Here is a 15,766-nt window from a genome sequence, read left to right as displayed (position 1 = left end):
GCCTGCACTCTCCTTTGGCACAAGGACATGCAGCCAGCTCTCAGTGAACTTCAGCTCCTTGCCTGCAGAGCTGCTTCCAGCTGGTTCTGGGATTTCCACCTTTCCTCTTCATCCTCACCCCACTCTTTTCCCCCAGATCCACCCCAGGCACAGCCCCAAGCAGTCCCTGGCCACTTACCTCAGCAATAACAAGGACACAGCCCAGAGGAAGCTCACAGCATCATCCTTCCTCCCAGCCCACCCCTGACTCCCCAGACACAACGCCGGCTGTGTGGGCAAACGTCACCTTTATTCCAGGCTGGCTTAAAACAAGTGAACATAGAATATATTTATATTTTATATATTTATAAGGTATTTCACGACAGGGTCTGAAAACCTGAACCGGACGTTTCTATTGAGGAGTGATGGATGGCTTTATTTTGGGGCAGGGTGGACAATGTATGTCACCACCAGGACAGGGGAAAGGGCCCCTCCCAAGTAAGAAGGGGGACAGGAGGGAGCTGCTCTGGGGCCTTGGGGTCCGTGCTGGTACCCCCCTGCAACCATAGGGAGCCCTGGAGGGGAGGGAAAAAGCCCTTTTTGTACAGCACACATGGGTAAAGAATTGAATTTGAGGTCTTGAGAGCATCAGGAGCACCACCCACGTGGGGAGACCTTCATCATGACCCACCCCAAGCTCTCAGGCCCCCAACCAGCCCCTATCAGGCTCTGAGCCAGCCCAGGGAGGGGACCCCCAGCACAAGAAGTGTTGGATCCAAATCCCCCCCGGGGGGGGGGGGACAGAAGGAAGCAGAGCTGGGGAGGGAACAGAGGGCACAGCTGGGCTCCCTCCAGGAACAGCCAACAGGGAGGACAGGGCACAGTTCACCTAGGGGCTGGAATGTGGGGCAGGGGGCTGGGACACCCCCATCCTCCTCCTCCACCCTCCTGGGAAGCGACGGCTCCGTGCTCAGGGTAGAGAGGGAACATGCAGGCAGCTCCTGCCCCACCATCAGTTCTTCAGGATGGCATCGTAGGCCTGGTACACATACTGGGAGACCTCGGGAGCCCGGCATTTTAGTGACAGCTGGGGAAGAGAGGAGACACAGCCGTGTGAGGGCTGCAGTGTGCGGCCATGCCCCACCATCACACACACCTGCAGGGCACACCTGAAGGCTCAACACACCCATGGGAAGACATCAAGCTGCTCCCAATGCCCTCCCCAGCCCCACAGCAACATTCACGTGCAGGGAAGCAGGCACGCATCTTGGTCACGCTTTCACCCTCTGCCTGTGGCTCCCCTGGGCATTGCCCCAAAGACATCTCCTAACCCTGCCTTCGTTCCAAAGTTGTTTTTAATGTCTCAATGCTCTCAGCTCCTAGAGTTGCAGGGCAAAGCTGAGCACATATGCACAGGACAAGGACCTGCAGCTACACTCATCCAAAGCAGACCCACAGTAGGGCAGGACTGATGGGAAATGGTCAGACCCTGCCAGACCATCAGGGAAGGGAAAAGCAGCCAGGTACAGCCCAAAAAGCAAGGGTAGAAACCATTCTGCTAACCTCCAAGTCCTGCAACAGCGGGGCAGGCAGCAGTGGGCAGGCGGGTAGCAAGGGAGACACAGAGAGATGAGTCAGCACCAGAACTCATCCCAACCATCCCAAAGAGAAAGGCTGTGAGGAGGCGGGGAAGGGAACAAAGCCCCAGCACAGTGAGCCATTTGGAGGGAGACTGGGTAGCCAGGACCTTGTAGCTTCCTTCAGCAACATTGCTAGGGTGGCTGCCTCCCTGCTGCTGCAACCCCACGGAGGGCACGCCGAGGGACACAGGGTGACACTGAGCGGGGGGCAGCAGGGGCCGGGCCGTACCGTGAAGCTGGGGTTGCTGGGCTGGATGCGGAGCTCCGCCAACACCCAGATGCCATTGGTGAGCTTCAGAGACTGGTAGAGCATGTCCTGGCCCTCCACGTTCCTCTTGGCGATGGTGAAGATGTTGCTGCCTTGGAGCTTGTTGCTGACAGCATCTGGGTGGGCAGAGGAAGAGCTCAGCACCATTTCCTGCTGGACCCAGCCCTGCCTCCACCCCATTTTCCCTCTCACATTTCTTGGAGGGCCGTGTTTCTACAACCAGAGCAGAACGTTCCTGCCTAGAGACAGGGAGGATTTGGGGAAAGGACAGGAGGATCCAGACCTGTGGGGATGAGGCTGGGGCTTCCCAGTCCAAGCTCAGCCCAGCACTGCCTGAATACAGGCAATAAACCACCTCTCACTTGGAGGCATGCAGTCCCTAAGTTGCTGTGACTGTCTCTGTTACCACAGAGCAGGAATAAGGGCAGCTCCCAGCTCCCCACATCAGGGGGAAGGTGACCACCAAGTCCAACTCCAAGGAATGTGTCTTACCAAGAGCCCTTGTGAAGGGTTTGGACTCACCTGCATTGAGGGAACAGTCCTTGATCTGGAACTGGGCCTCGTTTTCATTGGGAATGTCCTTCCAGGTGGCGAGGAACATCTGCCGCTCTGCAGCCAGAACAAAGCAAGGCACTGACGTAACAGCGGGATCCAAGCCCTTCAAATCCCAACGCAGGGCCATGCTCTGGTGGTGCTGGGCATTGAGACACCATCGCAGCATCCCTCCAGCAGCCACCCAAGATCTGTCTCACTCAGCTGCTCACTTTTGGAGTCAGCAAGCTCAGCTGCCTTAGTGAAGAGGCTGGGAAGTGCCAGGGACTGGACAGCAAGAGCTCCCGAAGGACCAAGAGGGCAGCATGTGGCTCAAGTCACCCTGGGTACCACACTGTGGTGATGCTGACATCCATGCTCCAAACTCCCATGGGTTTCTCACTGCCCACGGCTCCCAGCTCCAACCCCAGGGCTAAGAATGCGTTTGGGAGGATTTTAGTGAATGGGATGGCACCCACGCTCCAACTCACCCATCTTCCCATCCTCCACGAAGAGGATGTGCAGAGGGTAGAGGGTGCTGAAGTAGAAGACATCAATGTTGTTCTTCACCGCAACCTGGGATGGAAGGAAAGACAGTGGGATGTCAGCACATAGAGGGGAAACCTGCGGGTCCCACTGTGAGCCCCCCTGGAAAGCGTGGGTGCTCTCACCTGCAGGTTGTTGAGGGGATCCATCTTCATGACAGAGCCCACCGTGTTCAGTGGGAGGGAGATCTCCACCGACTGGTTGGGGGCAAGGGGTGCGTGCACCTGGAGAGGGGCAGCTGGGGCCAGGCCAAAGCTGGGGGGACACACGGCACTGGGTGAGGGCTGCTATCCCACTGTTATCCTTATCCCCGCCCACCAGCTCTGGGACCTCCAGGAACTGCCTCATCTACCTGCACCATCATTTCCTCCAGACACGAAAGAGTCCAAACTCATTCCTGCCCACGCTGGGGCAAGCAGAGGCATCCCCCAAGTCTGCCACCTTTCTCCTCCAGATCTCCACTCATTTTTAGCGTTTGTGTACCACCTCGTTTAGGAGCACCTCCTTTTTTGTGCTCCTCTGCATTCACCGGGACAAACAAGAAGCCATCCATGCCTGGGGAGGCGGTCATGCCCCAGGAAACAGCCTCCTCAGTCAACTTCTCAGAGGCTTTGGGTTGATGTCCATCACCATCGGAGCCATCAGGGAGAGAAGGATCATCATGTGAGGCTGTTCTGTTCCCCGGCAGATGCCACCACAGCCCTGCCCACTCACCCTTCTCTGAGCTGAGGAGGCGACACCCAGCATTCTCACCAGCCAGCGCTACCACAGCTTAGGAGACGCCTCACCTGTTGCGGTTGAACTGGATTGCAAAGTCAGACATGACCTGCAGGGCCTTGTTGGTCAACACCAGGTCCATGGAGATGGCGCCCACCTGCCGGCTGAAGGTGCCAGAGATCTCCAACCCCTTGGCTTTCATGGCAGGGAGCCAAACCTGGGCAGAGACACGACATCCACAGAGGTCAACCCGAACCGAACACCTTGGTGCCTGCTGCTCTCGGCCCAAGGCAGCAGCAGCACGCCACCGGAGCGCTGCCGTCCCACTCACCGTCTTGGGTGCCACGTAGGACCCCGACAGAGTGCCCACTCCCCCGGTGAGGTCGAAGAGGTCCCCCAGGCCACTGCCAAGAGGTGCTCCCATACCAGCTGGTGCTGCGGGGCCGGGCGCTGTGAAGCCACTGCCACCCATCTGCAGGGACAAGGGAGCGTTAGGCTCACAGTGGCAAGGAGGAGTGGAGAAGAGGAAGAGGAGGAGGAAGAGGCAAAGGGTGCAAGGGCACTCACAGCAGGACTGCCTCCCACATCGCTGCGCAGCTGCAAGAGACAGAGACTGCTGTTGGTGCAAAGGGTGCTTCCGAAAAGGGCTTGGGGTCACTGGGGGTGCTCCTGAGCACAGAGGGGACAGGTGCTCCTTGACATGGGTGTGTGGTTTAGCAGCGGGGCTCAGGAGATGCAGTTCTGGTTGGGTTGGGTGGTTTGAGGGTCTATTCCGACTGCGGAGATTCTATTTCTAGCTGAGCGGGGCTGAGCTCAAACCTCAGCTGAGCTCACTACACACACCAGGAACAAGAGAGGTGAAGGCTGAGTAGTTTCGGGGCTGGCTGGCTATCACCAGAGAGACAGGGGGTCTGTGAAGGTGGACATGGGCACTGCAGGGGCTAGGGGCTAAGAAAAGGATCCATACCCCTTCCGACTCGTCCCCCATCTCCAAGCAGAAGCAGGCAAGGCAGAGAGAAGAGCCAGGCACATGCAGAGAGAAGCCAGGAGAGAAGAGACAAAAACAGAGAGAGAAAAGAAAGGCAGGAGGGAACAGGTTAGTCCCACCACATCTCCTCTTCCTCTCCCCACAGGTTTGGGCACCCTGGGGTTAGCAGGGCAGGTCCCCAAGTCATGCAGCTGCCTGGGGTTGGGGAGGGAGTCAGAAGAGGAACCCCTCGCCCCTCTCCCCCAGCAGCACAGCAGGTCCATAGGACACCCACAGCAGAAAGGCTGCATGGAACTCGCATGCAGGAATGGAGCTCTGCTCCAGCCATCTGACGGGGATGAGCTTAATTAGCACCCCTCTGATCACAAGCTAGAGCAGGAACAGATTAGCCCAGATGTCCCCAGGCAGAAAGCTCCAAGCAGGAGCCCGCCCACCCACATCCAAACCCCAGCAAGGCAACCCACCAGGCTATCCAGGCCTCCTCCCAGGAGGTCCACAGCTCCCATCTGCACGGAGGAGGCGGCCAGGGGAGGCCCACTGACTGGGGGTCCCAGGTCCAGGTTCAGCAGGTCACCCAGCAGGTCGCCCTGTGCGGGGATGACGGCCGGCTGCTCCGCTGCCTGCCCAGCTGAGGGGGCTGCCTCGGGGCTCTCGGCACTCTCACTCCTGGGGCAAAGGAGAACGGAGAGGCATGAGATGCTGGAAGATTCCTGGTAAGCCAGTGGCTCGTGGACTCCCCACAGCTGAGGGGCACTCAGCTGCAGTTTGCAATGAGACATCCCATTCCAATAGCACTCCTCCTCAATGCATTTCTGTCAGTTTCACCTTCTACTTACACCTGAGATCTCCAGCCCTGGCAGCACAGCACGGAGCTCATACTGCTCCTGCTTGGATATGCTCCTACAGGGCACCATCCCCTCCATTCACAGGGTCATGCTGTGACCACAGCAGTCAGTCCAGCTCCACATCCATCCCCATTGCATGCACCCTGTTCTGGATGGCCAGAACCCCATCCCTACAGCAGGCAACAAGGAAAGGACACTCACGAGCCCGTTCGTGGGGGCAAGCTCTTGTGCACAACCCCTCTGCTCCCCTCCACGAAGGCGCTGGGCGGCTTGTGATAGACAGAGGCCAACGTCCCAATGTAGCAGATGAGCTCATCCAGCAGCGTGGGCTCAATCAGGTCTGTCTCTTCCGAAATAAGTGGCTTCTCTGCCAGCACCACCTCCTTGGCAGCCACAGGATCAGTGGACAGCAGGCGCCAGTAGATGTAGCCACGGTCCCGCAGGTCAGGGTTGTCAGAGTCCTTTGGGAAGCAGGGGGTAAACAGCAAAGCCATGGGGCAGGGAAGCTGTAGAGCATCCCACAGCCACAACCACCTTGGCCCCATTTAACTCTTGCTGTGGTATAAGAGTAAGTCACAGGTGTGTTGCATCCCATGACAACAGTTGGACTCAATGGCTTTGGAAGCCTTCCCCAAGCTAAATAACTGTGCTCTGCTACGCTGACACCACTGGCTTTCACGAGGAAGCAGCACATCCTACAGGACGTGGTGTTCTCTAACAGCAAACTTCCCCACATTTAAGCTATCATCCACCTCCGGCCACAGGCACTGTGTCATCACGACCTGCCACTGCTCAGGAAGGCTCAGCAGGGCTGGAGGGACGCTTTGCTGGGCACAGAGCTGTCACCCACCTGAGTGGCCAGGCTCAGCACCTGCTGCACCAGCTCCTGGGTCTCGGTGGGCTTCTTCAGGAAAAGCTTCACGATGGCCGTCAGCAGCTGCAGCTGGACCTGTGGGCACCAGAGTGAGACACACAAAGGAAGAACATGAGTGCTCTCTGCAGACGGTGCTGGGATGGGATTTGGCACAGCAGGTGCAAGGAAATTTTGCACAGCTGGTGGGTGATACCACCATCCCCAGCTAAAGGGCAGCCTAAAGCAGCTGGGGCTGAGCCCAGGACTTTTCCAGTTCCAAAAGGCTGATCCTGTGCCAGCACACGTGAGCAGCTGACCCCTTCCAGCCTTGAGAAAAGGAAGGTGCTGGGGTGGCATTTCACAGAGGATGCTTTGCATCCAGGAGGATGCTTTGTTCCAGGATCTCGCAGCGGTGGCTGCTCTGGGACACCAGCACGACCACCAGCCCCGCATCCACACTGCCCACCCCCTGCACCTGGGTGCTCTCATCGTGGAAGCCCTCCAGGAAGCTCTCCAGCAGCTCATCAGCGTTGTCGATGCGCTCGGCGTACTCGCCCACGATCCAGATCATGGCAGCCCGTGCCTCGGGCTCATCCAGGGAGTCCAGGTTCTCACACAGGGTGGCAATGACACTCTCATACCTGTCAGAATGAGGACACGTCACCAAAAAGCTCTGCTCTCTAAAATCACCCCATCACCCGTAGCAGGACTGCTGCTGCTCCCAAAGTTCCTGTTTTCCTAATGGAAGACTCCAAGCAAGCAAAGGGGAGCGTAAACAATGCATCTCCATCTAAAGATGGTTCTGTTTGACCCTTGGGAAGTTCACAAAGCAAACACTGAAACAGGCACGCTTGGTTGCACCCGAGCTGCTCTCAGCACAGTTGTGCTTTCAGCACGTGTGAGGATTTTTAATTATCTGTGCTGAGAGAATTTGGGTAACTGGAGGAAAGAAGGGAGGATTTACATAAATCTCTCTTTTCAGAATGACTTTAACAGAAACCAAGCCAAGGATAGAACACACCACTACTTCATATCCAGACTCAAAGGACACCGGATACAGCACAGAGCTGTTTGCTGAGCAAAACACACTTTTCATGTGCACTGTGACACCGGCCATGCCAGCCTCCCTCGTCTGCTCTCCATCCTTCCTCCATCCCCACATAGCTGTGCAGATTTCTAGTTTACTAATTGCTATCACGACTCCACCTCCATTCCAGACACCCAAGTCCGTGCCTGCCAGCACGGGGAGCACAGCAGGCAGCCCAGCCCTGCCCCCTCCCCACGTACTTGTTGGGGTACTTGCGGAAGATGTCCTTGATGACGACGATAGCCTCCTGCACCACATAGTTGACCTTGGTCTGGATGAGGTCCAGCAGGGTGCTGACACAGCGCTCTGCTGATTGCTGTTGGAGAGGCTCGGTCACTGATGCCTTCACACCCCCATCCAACAACATCACACCCCCCTCACGCTCCCCTAACCCAACCCAGAGCACAGGGATGGAGCACGCTCCCTGTGGCCAATGGAACAGCCCTGGTCCGTTCCTATCTCCTGGGAGATCAGCCCTGAGATGCGACAGCCTCCAGCTGATCCATCACAGGCTGCAGAGCAGTGTATCCTTAACTATGGCCACCAGCAGGACAATAAGCGAGTGGGGGGTGGCACAACAAGGCTGCCCTGTCCCTCCCCACGCCAGTCTCACCTCCACCTTGATGGCACAGCGGCCGATGGCTCGGACTGCCTTCCTCACGAAGTCCACGTCCACCTCTGTGGCATACTCCTTCAGCTCGGCCAGGACCTGCCGTGGGGACAAGGTGGTGAGCACTTGGTGGCCAGGAGAGACACCAGCCCACTGATCTGCCCAACACAACACCCCAGATCCCAGCTGGCTGCCAAACCATGGCCAAACCTGGCAGCCACAGCTCTGGTGGTACTGAAGCACGGGGAAGGCAAGCAGGAAGCACTGACAGGGACAGCCAAGCCCCCTGTGCCCACACAGACCCCAACCTGTGCAATGTTGGCCTGGGAAGCCAGGCGGATCATGATGTCCAACTTCTCCAGCTTGACATAGATGGGGTCATTGTACTTGACAAAGAACACCTTCATCTCGTGCTTCAGGATTTCAGGTCTGGGGGACAAGGAGAGGCAGCAGTTAAGAGACCTGGCCAAGGCAAGCAGAGCTTGCATTTACTCCTTGGCCACAAGCAGAAGAAGGTTTGGGGGCTGCTCAGTTCTCAGGAGTCCAGGATGCTGTGATCTCCCCCCACCTAGGAACTCTGGCCCTTGATTCCCTTTTGCTGACACACAGGGAACACAGACCAACCTTGCCACAAACAAAGACCAGATGCACGGCAACAGGGCATGCTGGCCTTGGCAAGGTTGGATTGAACAACCCGAGGAAGCAGGGAAGCCAGCCCAAAGCCCGGGGCCAAACTGGACCTTCCTCACCAGAACAGCTTCTAAGTTGGGGAGGGGACAGGCCAGGCCCCCAAGGAGCCAACCTGCTTTCCACACTCCTGCTCACAGGGACATTAATTACTTTCCACTTCTCCCAGAAGTTGCTGCTATTTTTAATAGGCAATAACAGTGATGCCAGTGGGGCAATGGATCAGCTGATTGCAGCTCTCCAGCTGGCCCTCGCTGCCCTGCACACAAACGAGGGGCCTCAGGCACCTCCTGCCCTCCAACAGTAGCAATAGATCAGCCAAAGGACAGGAGGACCTTTGGGACTTGCCTGTCTGATAAGGACAACTACAAAGAAACAAGCCATTCTCCGATAGGGAGAGGGATGAAAATCCCTCGTTAGGCTAAGATGATGAATCCAGCACCTCAGCTTTTAGTCATCCCATCCCTCGCTCCCCAAAATAAGCAATAAATTCAGTGAATCCCATCACCTCAGCTGATGCTCTGTGCCCAGCCCTCGGATTTCAGTGACGAAAAAGACCAAATGAGGGATTGTGTCAGCAAAGCCTGGACGCTATTCCAGCCATCAGAAGGCCCAGCACACTGGGACACGGTGCCAGCAGGCAGGAGGACACCCACCTCTTCTGCACGATGAGGTTGATGTTGCGCAGAGCCACGTACTGCAGCTCAGGCTCAGCAGACAGCAGGGTGACGAGCGGCGGGGCCAGCTTCTTCAGCAGCGTCCCGTAGTAATCCAGGTCCTTGGACAGCATCTCCATGAACTTCATCAGCACCTTCACTGCTGAGAGCACCACTGCAGAGTTGGCGTGGGACAGCCGGGGTGTCACCCGCTCACAGATGCTGCGGGGGTTGAGGGCAAAGGGAAAGGAAACAGTCAGAGGCAGGCGTCCTGCTTAGCACACCAAAGAACGAGGTGTCGGCACAGTTTGTGGCAAAGCAGGTTTAAGATTTCTCCCAAGAGGTGCACAGCTGGCTCTTCAAGGCTCCTGATAATGGTTATTTCCCAGCAAAGCCCTGTCTGCAGTGGGATCTCCCTAGTGCCCAGCCTGCTCTCCCTTGAAGCACATAAGATCATGCTTGGAAAAGTCTGTTCCTTGCGCCAGTGTGGGGACAGCGCTCACAGAGAGACTGCGAGTCCCCAGGAACAGTGCTATGCTGATGTCAGCTGTTCCTCCCCAGCAGCAGGAAGCCAAGGGTGGGGAACAGCACAGAGGGAAGCATGAAGGCACTTCTTGGAGGAGAACAGGCAGCAGCAGCCCCGTCCAGCCATCACCCTGCTGCCCCTGCGCCCTGTCCCAGCTCCCTCACCTCTGGGCCTCCCGGTCATCTTTGGGCATGTAGTTGGCCAGGCAGTCCAGGATGAAGATCTGCCCCCACTCGGTGCACTCGTTCAGGGCTGTGAGCAGCTTGTTGATGGACTGGGGGTTGAGGTCCAGCAGGTTACTGCTCGGGTGCGACTCGGCGATCTCCGACAGCGCTGCTACTGCGTTAGCCACCACCTGCCAGAGGGGATGGGACACGTGTGAAGGGACAGCAAGCACGACGGGATGGCGGTCGTGGCTCTGGAGGAAAGCTGCTGCAAACGGATGAGATGCATCCTCAGCGTGGGGCCCTCGCTCTGACATCTGGGCACCAGCTTCTCCTCCCCACCAGCTGATGTGCAGATGAACTATCATCACGCGTCCCCACCACCCATACTGTGACTCTTCCCCCGTCGCTGCTCAGCAATTTGGGTGGGCAAATCCTACAGCCCTGTGCTCCTCCTGTCCCTCCCTGCAGTCACCCTTAGCAGGAAAACAGCAGAGGACCACCATCATCACATCACTCCAAGTTGGCGTGAGAAGCCAGACACACAGCATCGCAGCATTCCCAGCCAGCAACTCCTGTTTGATGCCTTTCCTGCTCCCCATAGGGTGCAGAAGCTAATAACAAATGGGAATTAATGAAATCTCACATCTAAAAGGAGCCAGGAGACAGTTATTGGACATGAGAAGCAACCCTGGGGACAGCTGCTGACAAAAGTGGCCTGACAAGCACCAGAAAGCATCAAGAAATGAAGAGGAACACGGGAGCAAGGATACAGGAATGCAGAAATGAGCGAAGACATCTGCTGCACCAGACAGGGAAAGCAAGGTCTGATCACCATGGGATTGGAGTCCGAGATGAGGTCCTTGAGGGTGTCCAGGAAGCCCTGGTCCTCCACCAGCTGGGCGTTGATGTCATGGAGCTTGGCCACGCAGACGGCCGCCGTTTTGCGCACATACGGGTCCTCATCCTTCAGGCACTTGCGCAGGGGCTCACAGAGGTACTCTGTTATCTTGTCCACACGGATGCAGCCCATGGTCCGCACGGCCAGGGCACGGATCAGTGGGTTGGGGTCCTCACAGTCCTGCGTGGCCACAGAGGACAGTGAGAGCTCCAGCCCTTCCAGCCACAGCCACCAGCGGCAGCTTCAGGACCTCGACTTTCCTTCGGGTTCCTGAAGCCCTGAGGTTTTAACACTCAGCTCTCGAGTGGAGTGAGTGCGTCCCATGGAAGGAGTTCAGCCTCATTCCATTATCTGGAGTGTGCTGAATTCTAACACTGCCGGCTCCTGCTCCAAATACACCCCAGAACCAGGCGTGTGCCCGGCTTACACCAGGGACACAAGCCACCCAGCGGCCCACAGAACAGCCACCCAGCCTGGGGAACACACCCGTCACTATTATTGCTGTTGTTTTTTCTCTTAAAAACACCAAAACTTCCAGGAAAGCCTTTCCACAAAAGGATTTGGTGGCCCCGTGGCTTCCAACAAACACAGTCCCCAGCTCCTGATCACAAGATCACATTCTCTGCAGCAAGCATCTCCAACACGGGAGCCACCACCACCAAAAAACATTTTCCTCCTGCACTACGGGGCAATTTTGCTCTCTTATCCCATGCAAGGGGAGCCCTGATTTGTTGAGGGAGGGCTTTTTGGTGACGGGGGGCCGGAGTGCTGCCTCACAGCCCCTTTCCCTCACCTTCACAAAGGTGTTGACAGCCATGATGGCCATGTCAGGCTGGCTCTTGGCGTAGTTCATCAGGTAGAGGTAGACCAGCTTCTTCAGCTCCAGGTTGTCCGTCTGCATGCAGTTCACCACATCCGGGAAGAGAGCGCTGCAATGTGAAGCACCACAGATCTCAGGGCAAGCGACTGGAGCGTTAACACAGACATGATGCCATGCTGCCACGTGTCCCTTCTGTCCTGGGAGAGCCACTGAACCCCATTTAGCCTGGCCTTGAGCACCTCTCGGAACGGCGCACCATAGAGAGCTGAGGTCTCACCACCTTCTGAGTACAGAATTTCCACCCAACCTAAGTTCCCTCTCTCTTAGTTTAAAACCATACCCACTTCTATCACTATCAGATGGTGTAAAAAGTCACTCTCTCGTTCTTTCATGAGCTCCATTTAAGCACTGAAAGTTGAAATGAGGTCTTCTTGGAGCCTTCTCTTCCCCATACCAAGCTGGCAACCTAGAAGGTATTTCCCATCCCAGATGACTCCACAACTCTGCTGTGTGATCCTAAAACTAGCCTGTGCTTGCAAGCTCACATCCAGGCCTAAGGACCCTGGTTTTGCTGTGTCTGAAGCACAGCCCCTGGGCAAAAGCAGCTTTATGAGCTTGCAAGACACAGACCTAAGGGAGAAGAAGAGCTGCAAGGGTGATTTTTTCCTTCCTGAGCCTGCAATGCAGTCTGTGGGACAGGAGGATGCACACACCTGACGTCCTTGCCAACAGTCATGGAGGCGATCACCTTCTTCACCGCCTCCTTCTTCTTCTCCTTCTTGTCACTGTTCAGCTCTGCCTTCAGCTCAAAGATCTCCCCTGCAGGAAAGGCACGGGGTCAGCAAGGAGATCCTAAGCAGGTCCACAGCGGACCGGGGGCTGCCGAATACCCCTCCCCACTCAGCCCGGGTGGAAGATCTCCACTCACAGGCCCACACAGCTGCTAGAAAAGACCCACAGCGATCACCGAACCCACATGGCACCACCCGACCCCGACCCCGACCCCCGTGTGTGTGTGAGCCCCCCCAGCCCCCCGGGGCAGCACCTCCCCCGGACCCCCACCCAGCGCAGTGCCCCGCCGCAGCCCCCCCTCACCCTTCTTGGTGGTGGTGAAATACTTGGAGTCCGTCATGGTGCCGCCGCGTTCCCTGCCAGGAGATGCAGCGGAACCAATCACCAAACGTCAGCATTTTGCCCCCCCCAGACCCCTCGGTTCCTCACCGCCCCCCACCGCAGATCCCCGTTGGGGGCCGAGGCCGGGCAGAACCCGTGGCGATACCCGCGGTAGAAGCGCGGATAGGCCCGCAGACAGCCGCGCACAGCGCCGGTTCGATGGCGGAACTCCGCTCCCGGCCCCCGCCGCCCCCCCGCCCGTACCGGCCCGCCGCGCCGCCCGCTGCCCCTGGCCCCAGCGGAAGTGAGGAGTGAGCACTTCCGGGGCGGGGATTTGGGGAGAGGGTGGAGTGTGTGGGCGGGGCTTAGAGAAGGGGGCGGGGCCAAGTGAGGGAATGGAGCGGGAACAGCGCGTGGGGACACGGGGATGGGGACATGGGATGGGGATAGGGGTGTGGGAATGGGGATAGGGGGCATGGGGATAGGGGGATGGGATGGGGATAGGGGTGTGGGAATGGGGGGCATGGGGATGGGGACATGGGGATGGGAATAGGGGGCATGGGGATGGGGATAGGGGGCATGGGGATAGGGGTGTGGGAATGGGGATAGGGGGCATGGGGATAGGGGCATGGGATGGGGATAGGGGTGTGGGAATGGGGGGCATGGGGATGGGGACATGGGGATGGGAATAGGGGGCATGGGGATGGGGATAGGGGGCATGGGGATAGGGGTGTGGGAATGGGGATAGGGGGCATGGGGATGGGGGCATGGGATGAGGATAGGGGTGTGGGAGTGGGGATAGGGGGCATGGGGATAGGGGCATGGGATGGGGATAGGGGTATGGGAATGGGGGGCATGGGGATGGGGACATGGGGATGGGAATAGGGGGCATGGGGATGGGGGTATGGGATAGGGGTATGGGACAGGGGGATGGGGATGGGGACATGGGATGGGGATATGGAATGGGGATAGGGGATGGGGGTATGGGATGGGGCTTGCAGATACGGAGTAATATTGGGACTGGGGACTGAGGAGGGGTGTAGTGTGGGAGAAGGGACAGGAGATGAGAAATGGCTGGCGGACAGGGGATGGAGACACGAGGTGGGGTAAAGGAAGGAATGGGGATGGGAAAAGGGTGTGGGGGTGGGAGATGGGATAGCTGTTGGGAATGAGGGGATAAGGAGTGGGGTTAGGATAGGGGAGTGGGGATTGGAGTGGGACAGGGGGCATGGGATGGGGAGAGGAGAAATGGGGGATGAGGTAGGACAGGGGATGGGAGCAGGGGACGGGATAGGATATGGGGACAGATGGGGACAGGAGTGGGGAAATGGAGTATGAGCAGGGGATAGGGATGGGAAGGGGGAGGCAGAGGGTGGGGAGAGGGCTCAGGGGTAGGAGAGCCACTGGGACAAGGGAAGGGACCGGACTGGGAAAGGGCACGGGACAGGAGATGGGGACAAAGCACAGGGACATGGGATAGGACAGGAAAGGGACACGGGTTGAAACAAGGGATGGGGCAGGGAGTGGCAACAGGAGATGGGGAGGCTATGTGGGGGAGATGGGGTGGGGCAGAGCTTGGCGACAGCAGAGGGGAAAAGGCAGAGGGCAGGGGGACGTGGATGGGGGACGTGGGACAGAGAGATGCGATGCTGGAATGCAGGAGCACACGCTGTGTCATCCTTCTGAATCCACTGCCCCCGTGTCCCCAGCAGCACTGGGGCCACATCACAGCCCTTCGGCGCAGTGACGGCTGCGTGGCCACTCCAGAGCGGCCCCGCGGATTTGGCTGCGCTGCAGGGCTGCATCCCACTGCTGCCCGGCACTGCAGCAGCTCCGTGCGCCAACGCTCCAACCCTCGCCACCACGCAGTGTGGGGGGGGGAAAAAAAAACAACAAAAAAAAAAAAACGGAAAAAAAAGTGATGAGTCGGGAGGATGGGATGCGCAGGACAGCGGGCTGTCAAGGTCAGCACACGGGGACCCCGCATCCCAGCGTGCAGCAGAGCGGGATGTCATTCAGCGTCCCAGCGCGCAATGGGGCTGCGGCCCCTCCACCAGCCCACCCCCAGGAACCCCCCGGCAGGGTGCTGATTGGCTGGGATGCTGCTGCGCTGATTGGCCAGCTGGCCATGAGACGCAGAGATGGGGTGATCGGAGAGTGCTGATTGGCCGAGGGGACGGCGAGGCACCAGATCGAGCGGTCCGTGGGTGCCGGTTGAGTGGGCGCCCCGTGGGTTCTGCCTGCTGGGGTCCAAGCGCGTGTTCTGGCTGGGTGCCCACGCGGGGTGGCACCGGGTGCACATGGATGCCAGCACTGGTGCTCCGTACGGGTGCAGACATTGGGCCCCCCGTGAGTGCAGATGTTAGGTGCTCTTTGGGTACAGATCTCAGGTAGTTCAGGCAGCGGGTGCTGGCGTTAGGTGCATGTGGATGCCAACGCTGGGTGCTCCACGGGTGCTGACATTGGGTGCTCCGTGAATGCAGATATTGGGTGCTCTGTGAGTGCAGACGTTGGGTGCTGACGTTGGGTACATTTGGATGCCAACACTGGGTGCTGACACTGGGCACTGGCGTTGTGAGCTCGATGGATGCTGGCTTTGGGTGCACCACGGATGCCAACGCTGGGTGCTCCACGGACTCCAGCAATGGATGCCCCACGTGCCAGTTGCCTCACACAAGCAGGAGCAGGGTGATGGGCTCCTATCCTGGTTCCTAGCCCCCTGCTCACCCGAGGACAACCCCATGCACCCCACACCCCACAGCGCTGCCCAGGGTCCTGTCCCAAAACATGGGGACCCCATCGCAGTGCAGATCCTCCAGCACCAAAAGTTCTCGA

The 15,766-nt window shown here is 58.2% G+C and overlaps 1 protein-coding gene across 6 annotated transcripts; it reads right to left on the bottom strand.

The window, feature by feature from the left end:
* Positions 1-991: 991 nt before the first annotated feature.
* On the bottom strand, positions 992-12,950 carry AP1B1 (adaptor related protein complex 1 subunit beta 1; the record flags this gene model as incomplete). 6 transcript variants are annotated; one of them, XM_079543797.1, is made up of 22 exons in its annotated part: positions 992-1,066; positions 1,849-2,003; positions 2,410-2,496; positions 2,910-2,994; positions 3,090-3,219; positions 3,753-3,898; positions 4,013-4,153; positions 4,249-4,278; positions 4,649-4,669; positions 5,134-5,335; positions 5,716-5,975; positions 6,365-6,463; positions 6,843-7,008; positions 7,655-7,770; positions 8,068-8,163; positions 8,373-8,493; positions 9,408-9,629; positions 10,098-10,288; positions 10,933-11,178; positions 11,792-11,927; positions 12,532-12,637; positions 12,914-12,950. In XM_079543797.1, 22 exons carry the CDS (start codon positions 12,948-12,950, stop codon positions 992-994), a joined length of 2,868 nt encoding a protein of 955 aa, XP_079399923.1. The 6 variants fall into 6 exon arrangements, with proteins under 6 accessions (XP_079399923.1, XP_079399925.1, XP_079399924.1 ...); XM_079543799.1 differs by lacking the exon at positions 4,249-4,278; XM_079543798.1 differs by lacking the exon at positions 4,649-4,669.
* Positions 12,951-15,766: the final 2,816 nt, after the last annotated feature.

The sequence above is a fragment of the Tetrao urogallus genome (assembly GCF_951394365.1).
Source record: "Tetrao urogallus genome assembly, chromosome: 17".
Classification (NCBI taxonomy): Eukaryota; Metazoa; Chordata; class Aves; order Galliformes; family Phasianidae; genus Tetrao; species Tetrao urogallus.
Note: the sequence above shows the minus strand (reverse complement) of the source record. Positions and strands in the feature narration are given on the sequence as shown.